At 44.3% G+C, this 17,346-nt stretch overlaps 3 protein-coding genes across 4 annotated transcripts in view; 1 reads left to right on the forward strand and 2 right to left on the reverse strand.

Moving 5' to 3' along the window:
• Window positions 1–9,863, reverse strand: part of LOC306912856 (uncharacterized protein) — a gene marked incomplete at its 3' end in the record, with an annotated part of 26,333 nt that extends 16,470 nt beyond the window's left edge. The window contains exons 1-2 of the mRNA XM_079489311.1: window positions 9,631–9,863; window positions 7,893–7,936 (exon numbers count right to left, since the gene is read on the reverse strand). The remainder of the gene's footprint in view (window positions 1–7,892; window positions 7,937–9,630) is intronic.
• The window catches only part of hacd1 (3-hydroxyacyl-CoA dehydratase 1), a 19,662-nt gene extending 4,204 nt beyond the window's left edge, over window positions 1–15,458 (forward strand). The window contains exons 2-7 of the mRNA XM_079490161.1: window positions 5,602–5,719; window positions 7,490–7,508; window positions 8,344–8,432; window positions 8,548–8,669; window positions 13,109–13,287; window positions 13,537–15,458. Of these exons, the coding sequence (XP_079346287.1) occupies window positions 5,602–5,719; window positions 7,490–7,508; window positions 8,344–8,432; window positions 8,548–8,669; window positions 13,109–13,287; window positions 13,537–13,619 (610 nt within the window). The 3' untranslated portion in view covers window positions 13,620–15,458. The remainder of the gene's footprint in view (window positions 1–5,601; window positions 5,720–7,489; window positions 7,509–8,343; window positions 8,433–8,547; window positions 8,670–13,108; window positions 13,288–13,536) is intronic.
• The window catches only part of LOC306913480 (collectin-12-like), a gene marked incomplete at its 5' end in the record, with an annotated part of 51,860 nt that continues 49,457 nt past the window's right edge, over window positions 14,944–17,346 (reverse strand). For both annotated transcript variants that reach the window (XM_079490159.1, XM_079490158.1), the window contains one exon: window positions 14,944–17,151. In XM_079490159.1, coding sequence (XP_079346285.1) covers window positions 17,132–17,151 — 20 coding nt within the window. In that variant the 3' untranslated portion in view covers window positions 14,944–17,131. The remainder of the gene's footprint in view (window positions 17,152–17,346) is intronic.

The raw sequence follows: 17,346 nt of genomic DNA on the forward strand, positions 1-17,346 counted from the left end.
ATGAGGGTGTAGTGACCAGTCTGAGTAGCGGAGAGGTCCTCTGGACAGCAGGTCTGCCCCTGTGTTCAGAAGACCTGGGACGTGACACGCTACTATTGAGAGGACGCGTGTGTTGCACCACAGGATCAGTTTCTGAGCCAGTTGATGAAGACGAGGGGACCTGAGTCCACCTTGTCTGTTGATGTAGCACATGGCCGTGGTGTTGTCTGTCCTGACTAGGACATGGCAACCCAGGATGCGCTGCTCGAAGTGTTTCAGGGCGAGGAAGACTGCCATGAGCTCTAAGTAATTTATGTGAAGGGCACGTAGTGGCCCCAACCATAAACCTCTGGCTGTGAGTCCTTCCATCGTGGCTCCCCAGCCTGTCATGCTGGCGTCTGTAGTGATGACTTTCCTGATCAGAGGCTTTCCCATGGGGACGCCCTCTGAGAGGGTTTTCCTGTCTGACCACCATTGAAGGGCTAGTATGCATTGTGATGTTACTGTTACCTTCTGGTGCCGACGGTGCATTGGTACATGTAGAGAGCCTATCCATCGTTGGAAAGGTCTCATATGTAGCCTTGCTAGGCGGATTAAATAGACCGCAGAGGCCATTAACCCCGCCATCCGGAGGCATGCATGAAAAGGAATCGAGCGTCCCCTTTTGAATGACGCCACGCACTGCAGTGTTGCGTCTATTCTCTCTTGGCTCAGGCGGGCCGTGTAAGAGATTGAGTTCAGTGTTATGCCTATAAAGTCTATTGACTGTGTTGGCATAAGCATGCTCTTCTCGTGGTTTATTATAAACCCAAGCGAGTCGAGGTGGCTGAGCACACGATGTGTGTGCGACAGTGCTTCTCGTGGAGAGTCTGCAAGTAGGATCCAGTCGTCTACGTATGTAGCGAGACGGATCCCTTGCTGTCGGAGCGGAGCGATAGCTGCCGCGGTGCACTTTATGAAGACTCTGGGACTCAGTGACATTCCGAAGGGAAGGACTGTGTACTCGTACACTTTTCCTCTGAACCCGAAGCGCAGAAATTTTCTGTGCGGCGGGTAAATCGGAATGTGGAAATATGCGTCTTGCAGGTCTATTGACGTAAACCAGTCCCCTTCGCGAATTAGGCGTAGGAGGACTGGTGGAGTAAGCATTTTGAATCGCAGCTTTTTTAAGTGACGATTCAATGCCCTCAGGTCTAGAATGGGACGGAGTCCGCCCCCCTTTTTCTTTACCAAGAAATAGCGGGAGTAAAAACCGTTCATTGATTGGTCGAGGGCCACCTCTATGATGGCGCCTTTCTGCATTAATGAATTGATTTCCTCTTGCAGAATGGCGGCCTTTTGCCCGCTCGCTTCTGAGAAAATAATTTTCCTGGAAGTGGGCGGTTTCGAGGCGAATTGTAGCCTGTATCCTGTCTGAATTGTACGGATTATCCACGGGGAAGCCCCGGATATCCGCCATTGTGACAGATGACGTGACAAAGGGTTCCCTGCGCTTGTCAGCGTGGTGCATGGCCTGCCTAGGGGAAGACTTACTTTGTGTGAAATGTCTCCCTCTAGTGAATTTTTTCGGTATTGAGTTTGGAAAAAATTGGCGTGGATTTTTTGGCCTGTGACAGCTAAAGCTGTCACAGTGTGGGTTATCTTTCCCACTGGGCCTATGCCCTTCAGAGTTGGTTTTATTGTTTTTTGTGTTTTTTGTTTTTTTGTTTTCTTTATTGAACAACGTGGAAAAACATACACATGTGAATTGCACATAACAATTTTCGGGGTCTGTACAACGGTGCTCACAGCACTGTGTACAGGCCCCCTTAAGCGCTTCAGCGCAGGCTCTGAGGTGAGATCTGTGATCCCCACCTCTGGCCTTGAACTCTGAGTGTGGTGGGGAAGATGACCCGGCCCGGGCAGGTCATTTGCGCTTCCCCTGGCCTCGGCCTCTGGGAGCGCTCCTGGCCTTGTAGGGCGGCGGAGAGGTGCGGCGGTCTGCTCTGCCTCGGCCTGCAGGCTGTCGCTGTCTATCTCCGCTCCGGTCCTGGGACCTGGGTTTGTCATCGGTCTTGGCCTTCCAGGGTGCCTTCTTAGCCTTGGGGCGGCCTACCGGGGCGGCCTGGTTGGCCAGCGGTTCGAGCGCCTTCATCGTCTTGGTGGAGGACTCGAGCTGTTGGATGGTCTCTGACATCTTGGCCAGAGCGTCCTTAAACATACTGTCTGGGTGGATATTTCCAGCCACAAACTCTTTCTTTGTCTCCAGGGAGATGGCGCTGGTCTGATCGACCCAACGCCATCTCTCCTGGAGGATGGAACATGCCATTGCCTTGGCGTTGTGGAGAGTGGAGTCCCTCTGGAGGGTGGCCATCTCGTGATTCAGGCGGCGTAACTCGGCCAGGTCTTCTGGCAGTTCCGCTAGCTGGACTTTAATGGACTTCTGTCCCATCTCAATGAGGAGGCTCTTCATGGAACCCTGGAGAAGTGCTCCTGCATTGAGGGCCTTCGCCACGAAGGACATGTGTGCATACTGCCACTTGTTCAGTTTTGAGGCTTCCCTCACGCTGCTGGACAGGAGCTGCGGTTCCTTTACGTGGTGATCCACTCTAGGAGCTGCAGGGTTGGCCAGGTAGGCCGCTATAGCCTTGTCCATAGCTGGCATGAAGTCTATGGCGAGGGTTTGTTTATCTGGTATGTCGTTGGGCCCCTTGGCGCTGGCCTTGGGAAAATCCACCTTCAGGAGGGGTTCGTCCCAGGCGTGCATCATGGCCTCCTCGAAGCCCTGTGCCATAGGGAGCTTCTGTCTTCTAGGTGCAGGGGGGGGGGCGGACTCATCAGTCCTGCCTTCCCATGGTAGTACCTTGACAGTTGACTTAGGCCATGTGTGGTTACAACGTGCACTAGCCTTCCTGTATATCTCGTAAATATTGGAGTCATCCATGGGGGGTACAGGAGGCGGGGGGACAGGAGCCCTGGCTTGCTGGTGCTCCTGTATGTCCATGGCATCCAGGTCGTCGAAGGGGCGACGAGTGGTGCTGACGTAGTCCCCGGGGGAGAGGTCATCATGGCCATCTCGCTCGTCCGCGTAGGCCTCGTCCAGGACGTGGTAGTCCTGGAGTTGCTCCTGGAAGGAAGGGAGCTCGTCATCACGAAGCTCCCCTTCCTCCCTGGTAGTCCAATGCTCCCCACCGGGAGACATTGCGCGGTCTGGGGAAAGGTCCAGGCGGTCCACCATATAGCTGGGTGCAACGGCAGGCTGTCTGCGTCTAGCTGTATGTCTGGGCGGGCACTCAATGGTGGCCTGCACGACGTGTTGTCGAGCACGTGGAGCTGGGGAAGAGCGGCGCGGTGCGAAGGTATCCCTTGGCCTCGCGCCATGAGCCTCGTAATCAGTGGCCTCGTGAGCCCTGGTTGCAGAGGCTGAAGTAGCGTACCTGTCTCGGCTAGCGCCGGCAGGTGCTGCTCTTGAAGAAGAGGCTCCGGTTGGGGCTCTGTTGCCCGAGTAGTCGAGCCTCTGTCTCGGGGTAGCTCGTTGTCCCTCTCCGGCGTCTTTTGTTTGGGGCCTTCTTGACAGTCGGCGGGCACCGGCTGTCCTCGATGGCGTCTTTCCCCGGGCTGGGTCTCCCTCGTCAGCGACATGGTTGCTTGTAGAGAGAGGAGTCCGAGTGCTTAACAGCCACAGGTTTATCTTCCTCGTGGCGTGTAATAGTAGACCACAGGCGTATCTGCCTAGTAGCGCTAAGCTAACTATCGATAGCTTTAAGCTAACAAACGCTAGCTTTAGCGAGAGAGAAAAAGAGGCGCGAGCTGTTTTTTCCGACAAGCTAGCGTAGCAACAAGTTGCCTAGAACTCACTTGTGTCGAAGTTCGGCTTTTTTTCTCGAGAAGTATCCTTCTGTTTGCTTCGAGAGTGTGCCAGAGATCTCACGGTCCTAAAGAATTAATCTCTCGGCCGAGTTTGCGAGATATATTACCCTGCACACACTGGAATGTTAAAGTTCGTTCTCGCAGCTTAGCAGAAGAAAAGTTGAATGAGGGCTGACGTAGCCACGCAGGTATCTATACGGGATAGGCGTGGCTTCCTACGTCACCCTTAGAGCCCAGGACAGCGAAAATTCTAGAATTTTCTGTCCTGGGAGTACATAAAATAATGTTCTGCAGCTAGGTTTTGAAGGAAACCTACCCATAAACGAAAGGTATTTCGTGAAATTTCTATATAATACAACCTACGGGTGATTATGGGTTGATATTCAAAGCGGGTGAATAGAGGGTATGCGCATGCATAAAGTGAAATTCATGGGAAATAGAGTGGCAAATCGAGTGGAAAAGTGAGTGGAAAAGTGAGTTTGACGTCGCTTAACATCGTGTAATGCAATCAGATTCTGTGTGGATGTATGAGCTGTCAAGGCCAGAAAGTAGTGTTTTGCCACTCAGTAGGCATAACTTCTGGGTATGGTGATGATGTCACATGCATACCCTCTATAATAGCCAGTGCGCGCTTTGTGTGTGTGTGTGTGTGTGTGTGTGTGTGTGTGTGTGTGTGTGTGTGTGTGTGTGTGTGTGTGTGTGTGTGTGTGTGTGTGTGTGTGCGCGCGTCTGCTCAATAATTGGTCCAAATGTTTCACACACACGCAGCCCAATAAAACAACCCATAACTGCCTATGATATTGCAACATTGTTTTTCAGTACAAATGTTATTGTGCATTTAGGAATTTTGTCATACTTGTGTAGTTGTAGTTACTAGTTTCAAATAGCAAAAGCATTCAAAGTAATATTTTTTTCAGATTGTCAAATAAGCCTCTCTGTCTGTGCAGAATCCCATTGGGGTCTTGAGAATTTCTTTCATTGTATTCCGAGTCAGACTAAGTGATTCCATCCTCAGTCATGCTTAGCTGTTTTAAGTGCTGAAGAACATTATGTAGTTAATTAAACACATGCATTCACTTATAAGCTTATAAGCATGTAAACTTATAAGCATGTTAGATCGCAGCAGGATTTTGTGTCAATGTACATCCCTTTGTTGTCCAAACATCTGAACTAACACTTTCATTTCTTATATTATAACATGCACTGCACTTATTGTGTGGTGGCAGGAACTCTATCAATGCAATGATATGCTGTAATATGGACAAATGCTTTGCAAATTAGGCTATTCTTTATCGCCTGCAACTAGGGTTGCGATCCTTTAGGATTTTAACGATTCCGGTTCGTTAACGATTCCCTCTTAACGTTCTGATTCCTTAATGGTTCTCTATATAATATGATATATTCCTAAATTATATACAGTATACCTCACTGGTTCTTAAAGTACCCTCTGGGTTACTTGGACCCTTAATGGTCTGTAACTGTCATTTGTAAAGTTATGGTGGTCCTTGAAATTAAAAACGTTTGGGAACCACTGGTATTGTAATTGTATATCAGACGCGAAGTCCACATAACCAGCTCTGACAGTGTGATATACTGGTTCTGGAAAGTGTAAACCTTTCCAAATATAATGGAACCAATTATGGTTCCTCAATGTTGGATTTGGTTTCCCCTATTCCTCCAGCTCCGGATCCCAACCCTACCCATCTTCTACATTTGATTGTTCACATCAAACATTGTTGTTCAGTAATCTAAATATGACCCGTTCCTCCCCAGGTGGCTGGTCCTGGCTATGACAATGCTTCGCTTCTACCTGCAGAAAGGCACACACAGGGGTCTGTACAAAAGTATAGCGAGGACACTCAAGTTTTTCCAGACCTTTGCATTAGTTGAGGTAAGTAAGACCTACAGCAGATTTTGGTTTTCTGTCTTTTCTAGAGGTCCTGAAAATCAAAGAGCAACAATGTTAATTTGTGACTTACTGTATGTATGTGTGGTCACCTGTTTTAGTGTTTGACACTGTCTTATTAATAGAAAGTGTCTGTGATGGTTAACTTCATTGGTAGTTAGTAAGTAAGCTACAGTATGAATAGACAACATACATTCAAATGCTGCTATAGATAGCATACCATAGCTGAGTTCTTATAGAGAGTTACAATTTGCAATTTAAGCATCACTCTTTTCAAGAGTGACGTGTGAGCCATCGGCAGGGTAGGCATGAAAGTCTCTTTTCAGTTAAAGAAAGTAAATAGTCACATAAGTACAGTGCAGTGATAATATAGGGGGCCTACAGTAGTGCCCCAAAGAAACTCAGATACCAAGTAAACAATTAACCTAGCATTTGCCTAAACAACATGCTACAGTATAGTATGTATAGTTAACATAGATACTCCACTGTTACGTTCTTAGTTTATGATTCATGATAACTACTTTTTATATATGTGATGTATGCCATGCTTTTGTTATTGCTTAATGTAAGTCGCTCTGGATTAAGAGCGTCTGCTAAATGCCTAAATTGTAAATTGTAAATTGTACATTCTTGACATTTGTGGTCAAGAAAAAACAAATCTAATGGCTCTATTCAAAGGGTAACGCAGAACCTGAAACTTTCCAGAACCCATGAAGTTCTGTGATGTTCTCTTTTGTTTATGTTTCCATTATAACCCAAACCACCCTTGTACGTCATAAAACAACTAATAAAAAAGCACAAATAGCAGATCTACAAGCCCACAACTTGCAACATGAAGCGTTTCAGCTTGTATGGGTTTTTTTCAGGCTATTTTTATATTTGAGTTCTGGGTTCACAGCACTTGGGGTTAGTGCTACCTCTTGAGCAGAGCCCAAATTAGGTTCCATATAGCGTATGGAAAATAATCCCGAACCTGTGAAGTAACAGCATTTGTAGAACCGGTCTCAGGTCTTAATGGGTTAAGAGATGGCTTAAAGCAAACCAAACAAGCAGTGCTTCGAACGATGATGTCATGTTGTCCTGTTTAACTTTCAATGTGATCTATCGATGCCGATCGTGTTTACGTTTACAACTCGTGCCGGCGGAAGTGTCATCCTCTTTCACGAAAGAGGGGTCGAGCAGAGGAGGAAAAGGGTGGCCAGGGGTACTTTTCTCCGACTGCGTTGCGTTGCGTTGCGTCATTGCCTTGCTTTGCGTGGGATTGGGATTTGCCCCCAGACCGACGGATCACGTAAAGGACGGACTGGAGGGGAGAAATTTCTCTCACCCTCCGTTTCTTAGTGCTTCTTGCGTCGATTACGTTCGACTCTGTAAAGCACTTAATCGTTGGTAATTATCAGTTCAATTTGTCACTGGTGTCACCTTTCATATTATACCTGTCTCCTGTACTGTGTTTACTTGTCTTGTAGATACAGTAGTTATACAGTATCACCACGTTTAAAAGCCTGCTCAGGGACTACAGATAAGAAAATCTGTTCTTTGCTAACGCTGGCTCATTTACATGGATGTAAAAACAGAAAATGTGCACTGTTCCTGGTAAATAAATAAATAAAATAAAGTGACCAAGAAACTGTACATCTGCATAGTAAACAAGCATCTATTGAACAAACAAAGGTGACAAGAAGGGATACATGGACAGAATATGTGATATACTTTAGGTAGCATTACTAATTCTTACCTAATCTTGTTTTACAGGTGGGACATTGTGCAATCGGTATGTAATGACTTTAAATACAGTGTATTTATCTCCCTTTAAAAATGTACTCTGTTATAATATATTCATTGTTTTCCCCATATGGCACTTTTGGTTCATTATTTTTGGTACAGATAACAAAAGTTTCACAAAATATTCCGGCAGGCATGTTATATAGGGTGACCAGATGTCCCTCTTTGCGTGGGACAGTCCCTCATTTCCATCCTCATCCCCATCCCACTTGTCCCACACAAGCGATACACAAGCGATAGTTTGGATCTGGTCACCCTAGGCATGTAAGGCAAACCTATAGAAGGCGGTGTACATTAAATGAAATATGAACACAGATACAGTAGTAGGGAAATTGTCCATTCAATAAATAAAATAAAAGGTGTTGTACAATACCTTTTATGCAGCAAACTCTCAAGTGGCTCTACAGGTTCCTAAAACTTAAAAAGAGAAAAACAGATTAAAAACAAAAATCCAAAAACAATTGGATCCTAATCTATGCTCCGTGGTGCAATGGTGTAATGTGGCCGAGAATAGCAGACCTACAAGCTCACAACATGTCACACCCACAACGCATTGTGAGCTTGTGATCAGTTTATTAAAAGATCCCCTTTAAAGACACATGAATGAGCCTCTAGGTCTTCCTGGGGTCCTGAACAAAACTAATACAATACAAGTGAACAATTAAACAATACAGATCATAATATGTACAACTAAACCATACAGATGTACGATTATAAAGCCTGAAGTATGAACCTAGCTACTTCCACCATGTCAGAACCAAACCTACAGCTAGACTCCTGCATTGGAAATGACATAATTTACACCGGTTTCTTTCTTATTCCAGGACTTGTGAGGACTTCTGTGATTGTAACCGGAGTGCAAGTGTGTTCACGAATCTTCATGGTTTGGTTCGTCACCAACAGCATCAGACAGGTAAACTACCGACCAAAGTGTCCAGTACCGTTGTGTGCACTAGTCTCAACCATAACAACGTTTTTCTTTCCTACCCTCTTCATGCTTGCCGTTCTTCTTTGACATTGTGATAAAGATTCAGAACGAAGAAAGCGTAGTCCTCTTCCTGGTGGTGTGGACAGTGACAGAGATCACCCGATATTCCTACTACACATTCAACCTGCTCAAACTCCTGCCGTACTTCGTCAAATGGGCCAGGTGGAGATGATGCCGCTGCATGATTTCCGTGCTTAACACGATAAATTGAGTGCGTTAACCTAGTCTCACCTCTGTCATGCTTCCTTCAACTGACCATATTCACGTGCTCTAACCATATCATTGCTGTCTGGCAGAAGGAAACCTCCCATATTCTAACATTTTGTGCCCTACTTGATCATACTACGGCATCACACAACAGTAGCAGATCCACAAGCTTGAAAGGCGGCATGTTTTGAGCTTGTAGATCTGCTACTTTTGAATTTGAATCCTGAAAACAGTTTTGGACATAATGAGGTTTCCACCTAACAGAGACGATATACTTTTTGATTGATTGATTGAAAAATGTATTAACAGTTTGCAGAATTACAGTACATTTCAAGCACAAACTCAATACAAAGGCTGTTAACTGTGAGTGGACGACCCAATTAAGCATTACACTTGTTTCCAATAGGGTCCACCATGTTCAATTCATCAAAAACATTTAGAGACGTACAAATAGACACTTCTATATAGACAAAGGACAGAACAGGAATTCATCATAAAGGAGGTAAAAAGGGAAAAGAAACATATACAGTGAGGGAAAAAAAGGGGTGGGCGGTGGGGGGGATTCACGTTCAGCTCCGTTCATTTGTTTGTTTTCCTTGGAGGAGCTGCGTTGGGTCCCCAAGTCGCTCTAATCATATTGAAAGTGTAAATAATAAGCAATGGCCATAACTGACTTTACACCGGTCTGGCCAATTGTACACAACATACACAGCTGTGCCACCTGTACAGGCAGACACAGTGACAAGTAGCATGGGTGTGTAGTGATATCCCCTCTTTAACCATGTATCCAGTGAACTAAACATTAACATTGTGCTGTGATGACATAGTGAGTATGAGATAAGGCAATTAGAAACAAAAGGTGAAGTTAACAACCAGTCAGCAGTTGGATCAAGTGAGTTACAGAACCACACAGTACCTTCGTGCTGCTTGCAATGTCTTTTGTAGCCTATAAACTCAAGTGGATATACTGTATCGCCACACATAGCCTACTGTAAATTCTGGGATCCAAGAAATGCAGATGTCGTAACAGAGGCTCTCCTTGAGTGTGTGTGTGTGTGTTGCGATGGCCATTCATCCTGTGTGCGTAGCAGTAGATCGATCATGCACAACAGGTGTATAGTCCCACCCAGCCCAGAATCTATTAGTTTGACTCAGGCCAGGTGTGATTGATTAAATCCACCCACACCACAGATGGGGATTGAATAAACTCATATCTCCAGTCTTTTTGTCTACATCAACATTTGCACGCAACTTTTCGATTCCATTTGTAATTGTTCTAACAATCTTGTCATAGGTTTTTAGCAATGTTCTAGTGTAAGGCTACACTAGAACATTAGGAAAACACAAAAGCACATCTAAAAATGGACCCCAAACGTCCCTTTAAATTTAATCTTTTATAACCGTGATAACCATCCAATCTCTCAGCTGTCGCCCCTGTGTGACATAACATTGGCCTACTGTATGAGGAGCACCTACTGTATGACATGGCATTCTGGCCTAACATATCTCTCTGTCACAGGAGATGAGATGAAATTAGAGTAGTGTTAACGGAACGTCAGCTGTACACAACGACAGCCATCCAAAACACAGGCATCAGGCATCTCACGACGCAGAGATGGCACTCTCACTTCAAAGTAGAGATGTCCCGATACTGTATCGGTATCGGGAAAAGTATCGGATCGGCCCTTATTTGTCATATCGGGTCATATCGGTATCGGCGAATATGCCAGTCTAACCACAGATCCGACACAGGGGGTAGGGGGTTGACACTATGGCAGGTAAATAAAATGTTGGGACATGTGGAGTTTGTTATGGAGTTGCCCAAACTGCAAGTGCACATTTTGAGTGAGGAGTCTGCTATAAACACAACACGAGATATATAGCTAGATAGCTATAAACACAACATCACGACACTAGTATCGGTATTTGGTATCGGTATCGGTTAACACAGAAATTGAGGTATCGGGATCGGATCGGAAGCGAAAAAAGTGTATCGGGACATCCCTACTTCAAAGTAATGCACTTTAGAGATGATGTACTCTCTCTGTGGACTAGACATGTTCTCGCAGGTTAATGTTTCTGCTGTTCTCCGTTGTTTCCAATCAAATGTACTTACTGTGCTAATTTTGATTGATTGATTGAATGAATACTTTATCTAGTAGTCAGAAATGTAAACAGCACGTGGTACAGTAATGCACTGTTCACACTGGCAGCTACAAACACGCAGGCTACCATTCATTTTGGAAGTTCACAATGGAAGTCAGCGACATGAAGATACAAAAATACAGGCTACCAGGCTAAATACAGGCTCCCAGGGCAGCCCCCGCAACATCCAGACCCCCAGGAACTCGCCCAGGGGGGCGGGCCGGTTCCCGCGAGCCACCTGCGTCCGAAACCGTCAAGAAATGACAGAGTTACCGTGGCTGGGGGTCCCCGGAACATCCAGACCCCCAGGAACGCGCCCAGGGGGCCGGCCCGGTTCCGGCGAGCTTTCCCGTGTCTGAAACGGTCGAGAAATGACAGAGTTACCGTGTTGCAGCTTTCCGTGCTCGCACACACACAGGGACATACATACATACATACACACATAGCTGCGTAATGGGGCGGAGGGCGGAGGCACCGCTCAAAAATAAAACGTTTGAGAACCACTCAGTGGACTCATAATGTATATATATACATATACATAGTGTTGAGGTAAATCAGTGTCATACCTTCTGAGGAAAACGTGGAGACTGACATGCAGTAATTGGGTCTCATGATCAAAATAAGAACATTACAATGGTGTATAAAAACGAAATCTAAAATGTCCCTCTTGCCACGGACACATTGATGACCCCTGCTTGTTTCCATTGTAGTCCTACGTATGTATTCAATTCATCAACATACAGTAGCATACAAAAATTGGCCTCATACTCTTTGGTGCACTGCAGTGTACACACAGTGTAGTTCTTATACTTCCCCCACTCTTCCACCTGGCATTCTCAGGGGTTCCTTAAGCACATGGCCGAGGCTACAGGCCCCCAGAGAGAGAGAGAGAGAGAGAGGGGGCTCATGTTCAGCTGCTCCTCTTTTTAAGACCAACTGTTTTGGTCACGGAATGTTTCGCCCGTCATTTCTCCCACATCCACCGAGAGTCTGAGACGCACCCACTAAGGCTGCTCTTTGCATTCTCGAGTAAATACTGGATTCTCGTAGAGTCACCACCACATCAGTCTCTCGAGACAGACTGTTGACTCACGGCAAATTCAAAGGAAAAGAGGTCACTGTTTTTCCTTAATATTTTGCCGATGGGTTCTCAGATTGCCACCACATTGTAGAAGAATCATGCTGTCATAGGGAGGAGGAGTTGGTGTTGACGTGCTCTCTGCTCCTCTACTGTGTCTGGCAATGTTCAGTGTTCTGGCAGAATGACTAGTGTAATCAAATTGTCACACTACACTACTCGCGTACAAGGAGATTGATTTTCCACTACACCCATTTTCAATCTATCTTCATATAATTGGCCCTCGCTATGCTCATAATAATAATATGGTAAATTATTTTGGTCTACTCACTCTCTGTGTCTCAGAGGAGGACTGTGGAGAGTCCAGAAACTCTCCCACCGGTGACATCATCCATTCAGTAGGCAGGTTTGGTCATTTCAAACAGGATTTTAAAATCTTTATAAAAAAAATTGCATTAAATGTGAGAACAATGGATTATATTATAGTATGGTAACCTTCCAGGAATAGAAAGCCTGCAGTTTCTATTAGCTTTGGATTTCCCCTCGATGATGTCACTGCCTCCTCCGTCAGTGTGTGAAGAAAATAACAGGTTCACTTGAAGTGCTTATGGAAAAGGCGCTGTATAAATACATGCAGACTATTTAACTTCTTATGCATCCAAGTGTTTTAACCACCCACAAATCTGGATGGATGCATGCAAGCATGGATTAAAGCAAAGTTAAGAGGTTTTGTTCCGAGCACTCTTTACTACTTTTTATTGGTTAAATATTTTAGAAACAACTCACGTAAAGGGTGTTCAATAGCACTGATTTATGCAACAACAACAAAAACAAAAAATCAAATCGAATCAAAATTGGAGTTAGGTGGTTTCCTCCCATCAGCAACGATATGAAATACATGATTTTATGGAAGATGCTTCTGAACATATTGCTAGTTTGATACTCAAATCCTAAATAATAACTGACAACAGCCTATTTACAAGCTCTCAATGTGTCGCAGACACGTTGACAGCTTGCAGAATGATGCTATTTTTGCTGCGCAACATGCTTCCATAGAAGACATGCCGACTTTATTCTATTGAAATCTGTCATGGCGACTGAGAACTTGCCCATGACTTTGTGAGCATACGCTGCTAGCGTTTAAAGATCTCCATCTCACTTTTTTTTCTAGATACAACTTCTTCATCATCCTGTACCCTCTTGGAGTGGTTGGCGAACTGTTCACCATTTACGCCGCTTTGCCAGTTGTGCGCCGATCTGGAATGTATTCTATGAGGCTCCCCAACAAGTATAACGTCTCTTTTGACTACTACTACTGCCTCATCATCGTCATGCTGTCCTACATCCCACGTAAGGAGTGTTTTACATCATATCTTTAATCAATTTCTGCACGGGTTGTTAAAGTATAACCACAGATGCAATATGTGGTTGCTCTGTGAATCACTTTACTGAGCACTTGCATTATCATATAGATACATTGCTCGGGAACAACAGTGCATGCTACTTTATTATTTAGGCAAAATTAGGCAAAAATTAAGAAGACGCACATGCATGATGGGCCTGTACATGATCTGTGTCTTTTTGTGTTCTCTCCTCCAGTGTTTCCTCAGCTGTACTTCCACATGCTTCGCCAGAGGAGACGGATGCTTCTTGGAGAGGTGATAGTGGAGAAGGATGACTAGCCGCTGCACCTCTCCGGTCAACTGGCTGTTATTTGGGACAGGCCAGCCTCCGTAGCCCCCCACCCTCTCACCCCCCCCGACACTCACCACCACCTTTATGCACCGCTTCCCCCAGTTCATCTATTCATCCATCAGTGTCAGGAGAGTCAGACAACCGACCTGCCAATACCACTATCTGCAGAAGGCCATCCAACAGATGTGGACTTTTACCTGAAATAACCAGCGTCAAACAGGAATAAGCACATGCACCGATCGATCCCAAGCCCTTTAGTCACTGAGCCAGCAATGACCATCATCATCACCCTCACTGTCTGGAAGGGGGTTCATGTTAGGCAATCTGAGCATTGATTAACATGATCGCGCTCCATGTCAGTGGTGCTAATGGAAACCGGAGACAAAGGCCCCAAGTCTGTTGGAATTGTCACCCTGAGATGGGATGGAGCCTGTCAGTTTGCACTGTGGCTCCGGCTGTCACTGTCATCAGTGTGGATACATCCCTTCTGAATACACCCTTCTGAACGATCTATTGCCTTGTTGAGCTGAAACCACCTTGCTGCCTGAAAGTCTTCAGCGCCGATGATGACTGAGACAAGACACTGCACTCACCTTCTGTGTGAGACAGAGTAGCGACATTCTAAACTCTACAAGGTTTGTGCTTATAACCACCTGACCATGGGCTTGTAGCCAATGCGGAAGTGCCTCTCGCCAAAACAACCGATAAAGTATAGTTTTAGACTGCGACGGAGGTGCGCCGCCTCAAGTGAATTGAGCCACGTGAGGCACCACCGAGCAAGCTAGAGTGAGCGAGTTGCCGTGCCGAACGTTGCGAAGTTCGATTGAGACGACTCAGTGCCGTTCGAGTTGCAACCCGATTAGGCACAGAATAGTAAATCAGTTCTGGCGAGAGTGTTTGCCCTGACTGCCACTCAAAGTGGCTACTGGCCAATCACAGCATGTCCTTGCACAAGTGCAGTGGCCAATCACAGCGCATCCTTGCACAAGCCGTGTAGGGTTTCGAATGATGCAACAGAGTAGTGTGTTTACCGAAATTAGTGACCATCAAATGATGTTACAAAGCTGAGGGGCTGGTAGGCAGGCCATGTGAAGAGATTTGGTTAATGAGGTTGTTCATTGCAAGTCACAGGCCACATATGCTATTATCAAAAATGGTTTAAAAAAATCACTATTGAGAGTGAGCGGCACAGAATTCAATTGGTCACCACTTTTGGTGTAATAACAAAATGTTATAATAAAAGGAGAAAGGAATTGGTTAGACTTGTGTCCCTTGAGCTGAATTTTTTAATCAATTGGCATTTTATAAGTATAAGTATTTTCCACCAGTGATTTTATACGTAAACAGCATGTGGCAATAGGTTGTAGCGAAAAGGTTTCAAATAAAAAATTACGCATAGCAATATTATACCTCAATATAAACAGACATTTGGGCAATTTGTTGCTTCCTCTGTGTACGTTTGTTAAGCCTTATTTGTGAACACAGCAATGTGAAATAACCAGCTAGATATATGCATAGATTTAAATTTCTTAAGGACAATTTAATTTGTTCACGTGTCACTTGATTCACTTGGTTGGCAATACAGTATCTATTTTGAAGCTAAGCCTGTAACTGAACGAATGAAAGAATGAATGCATGAACACATGGATGAATGAAGTCACTGCTCAGACTGCATCACTCTGCTCCTATTCTCTTTTATGTCGCTTTGATGTTTACCATGTCAAAAATAATTTACGGGAGTGCATCTTAAAACTACATTTGATTCTTGTCAACAAGTCTACAGCGGTAGAGATTATTTTATGTAGTCGCAGTCTTCAGTTTTGTTGTTTTTAATAAACATGTTTGTTCAAGCTGTTGTTGTCCATGTCGCTGACAGATAATCTAGAGTTTTGAGTGCCTCCTATTAAAAGGTGCTACGATGAGATAATTTCTCTCTTCTGTGCTGCTGAAGGAGTGTCTGTGATTGGAGTAGAACTACAGATGGTAAACAGGATGTGAAATGATTGGAAGAAACTGTACTGACTTAAAAACTTAAACTTAAAAACTGCTATACCTAGCCCATGATGCTTAGCCTGGAAACCAAACAAATCTGCTGCAGATTGGTCTGGCACTCCTCGGTTTGAATTACATTTCAGTTCATCCCAGAGCTGTGGGTGACCAATCAGAGCCCACTATTCAAAGTGGGACTTTGATGCCATGATGACGCTTGAATATGTTTGTAACCGCCGTAGATATCTTAATATCTACGCAGCGATATTAGTCTGGTCAAGCCGGGCTACATGATGCTAGGAATCTAACATCTTGGTTGCGATCTGGGCTAGAGAGAAAAAAAAATCATAAAAACAAAAACAATAAAGATCAATGTTTAAAAACAAAAATCACTGGACTAGTATTATTTATCAAGACAGTAAATACATGAAAATAACATTTTGTGCAAAATAAATAAACTAGGTTCTTCAATAGAATGGAGTGAGTTTTGTGATGGATATTTTAACCAATACGGATCTATATTTCATCTATATGGTTCTGCATGCAAACTCAAACGTGGGAAAACAAGCTCATACGCGCTTTGTTGGTTTTACATCTTTATTTGTAGGTTTTTTTTCATCATTGTATTACGTGGTTTCCTCTGTCTCTTTGTGGTGTTGTTTACACTTTGAGTGTTTTTAACAATACCAGGAAACATGAATTCCCTGAGCGCAGCATAGTGGCACATCTGATGTTTGTAGGCAGGATCTACAGTCTCATATTGAATGTACATGTACTGTAACAGTAACAAAAAACTCCCATGTTCTATAAAATACCATAATACGTAATACTATGTTGTAAACTTGCAGTCTCAGCTTTAAAATCAAGCTGATTTTCAGACATTTTATGTGTAAATACTTCATTTATTCTGACTCTGGTAAGTGATATTAAAAAGGCACTATATAGCCAGACATTCAATAGATTACCGTAGTGGGGTTTGTCAAAGATAGCATATTATCTGCAACATATTTTTGCAAAATGCTTTTGCACCTTTCAAGATCATACCTTTAACCATAACTGTTGAAGGCACTATGGTGAGTCCCCTTGGCTTTATAGAATTCATATCCTACAAAAAGAACCGCAGTACTATGAAAAATATACATTCAGATATTCAGTTGTATGTGGAATAGTCATAGACAAAATGCAAAATATCAATATAAATCAATTGGTGATTAAGAAAATAAAAATAAAGAAACAAAACAAAACATTTCTCCACATTTTGTGATTGTCCTGCAGCTGTATTGCACATGCTGTAAAAAATATAATGCTGAACTGAGTTCATTTTGAAGGAAGAACAGAATTTGGTCACCGGTGCGAAGAAGAGGTTTGCTCACACAGCCGTGGGCTCAGTTCAAAATTGTCCCTCTTCTCTCTCCATACGTAATAATGTCCATGTGCTTGGTCAGTGCACCAGTGACGCGTGTGAGTGGAGTCTAGCTGCTCAGTACACCCTCGCCTGTCCAAGACAGTGCTATGACCCAGGGGATCCCGCTGTAGAACAAAAACAAGGGCATGGAATGCCATTACCATGGATTAAAGGAAAAATATTATCTTACATCTGAAAAATGTTCCTATTATGCTCACACACACACACACACACACACACACACACACACACACACACACACACACACCTGGTGACTGAGAACCTTATCCAGGCATTAATAAGCTAAGCTACATTTTTAA

The sequence above is a fragment of the Electrona antarctica genome (assembly GCF_951216825.1).
Source record: "Electrona antarctica genome assembly, chromosome: 20".
NCBI lineage: Eukaryota > Metazoa > Chordata > Actinopteri > Myctophiformes > Myctophidae > Electrona > Electrona antarctica.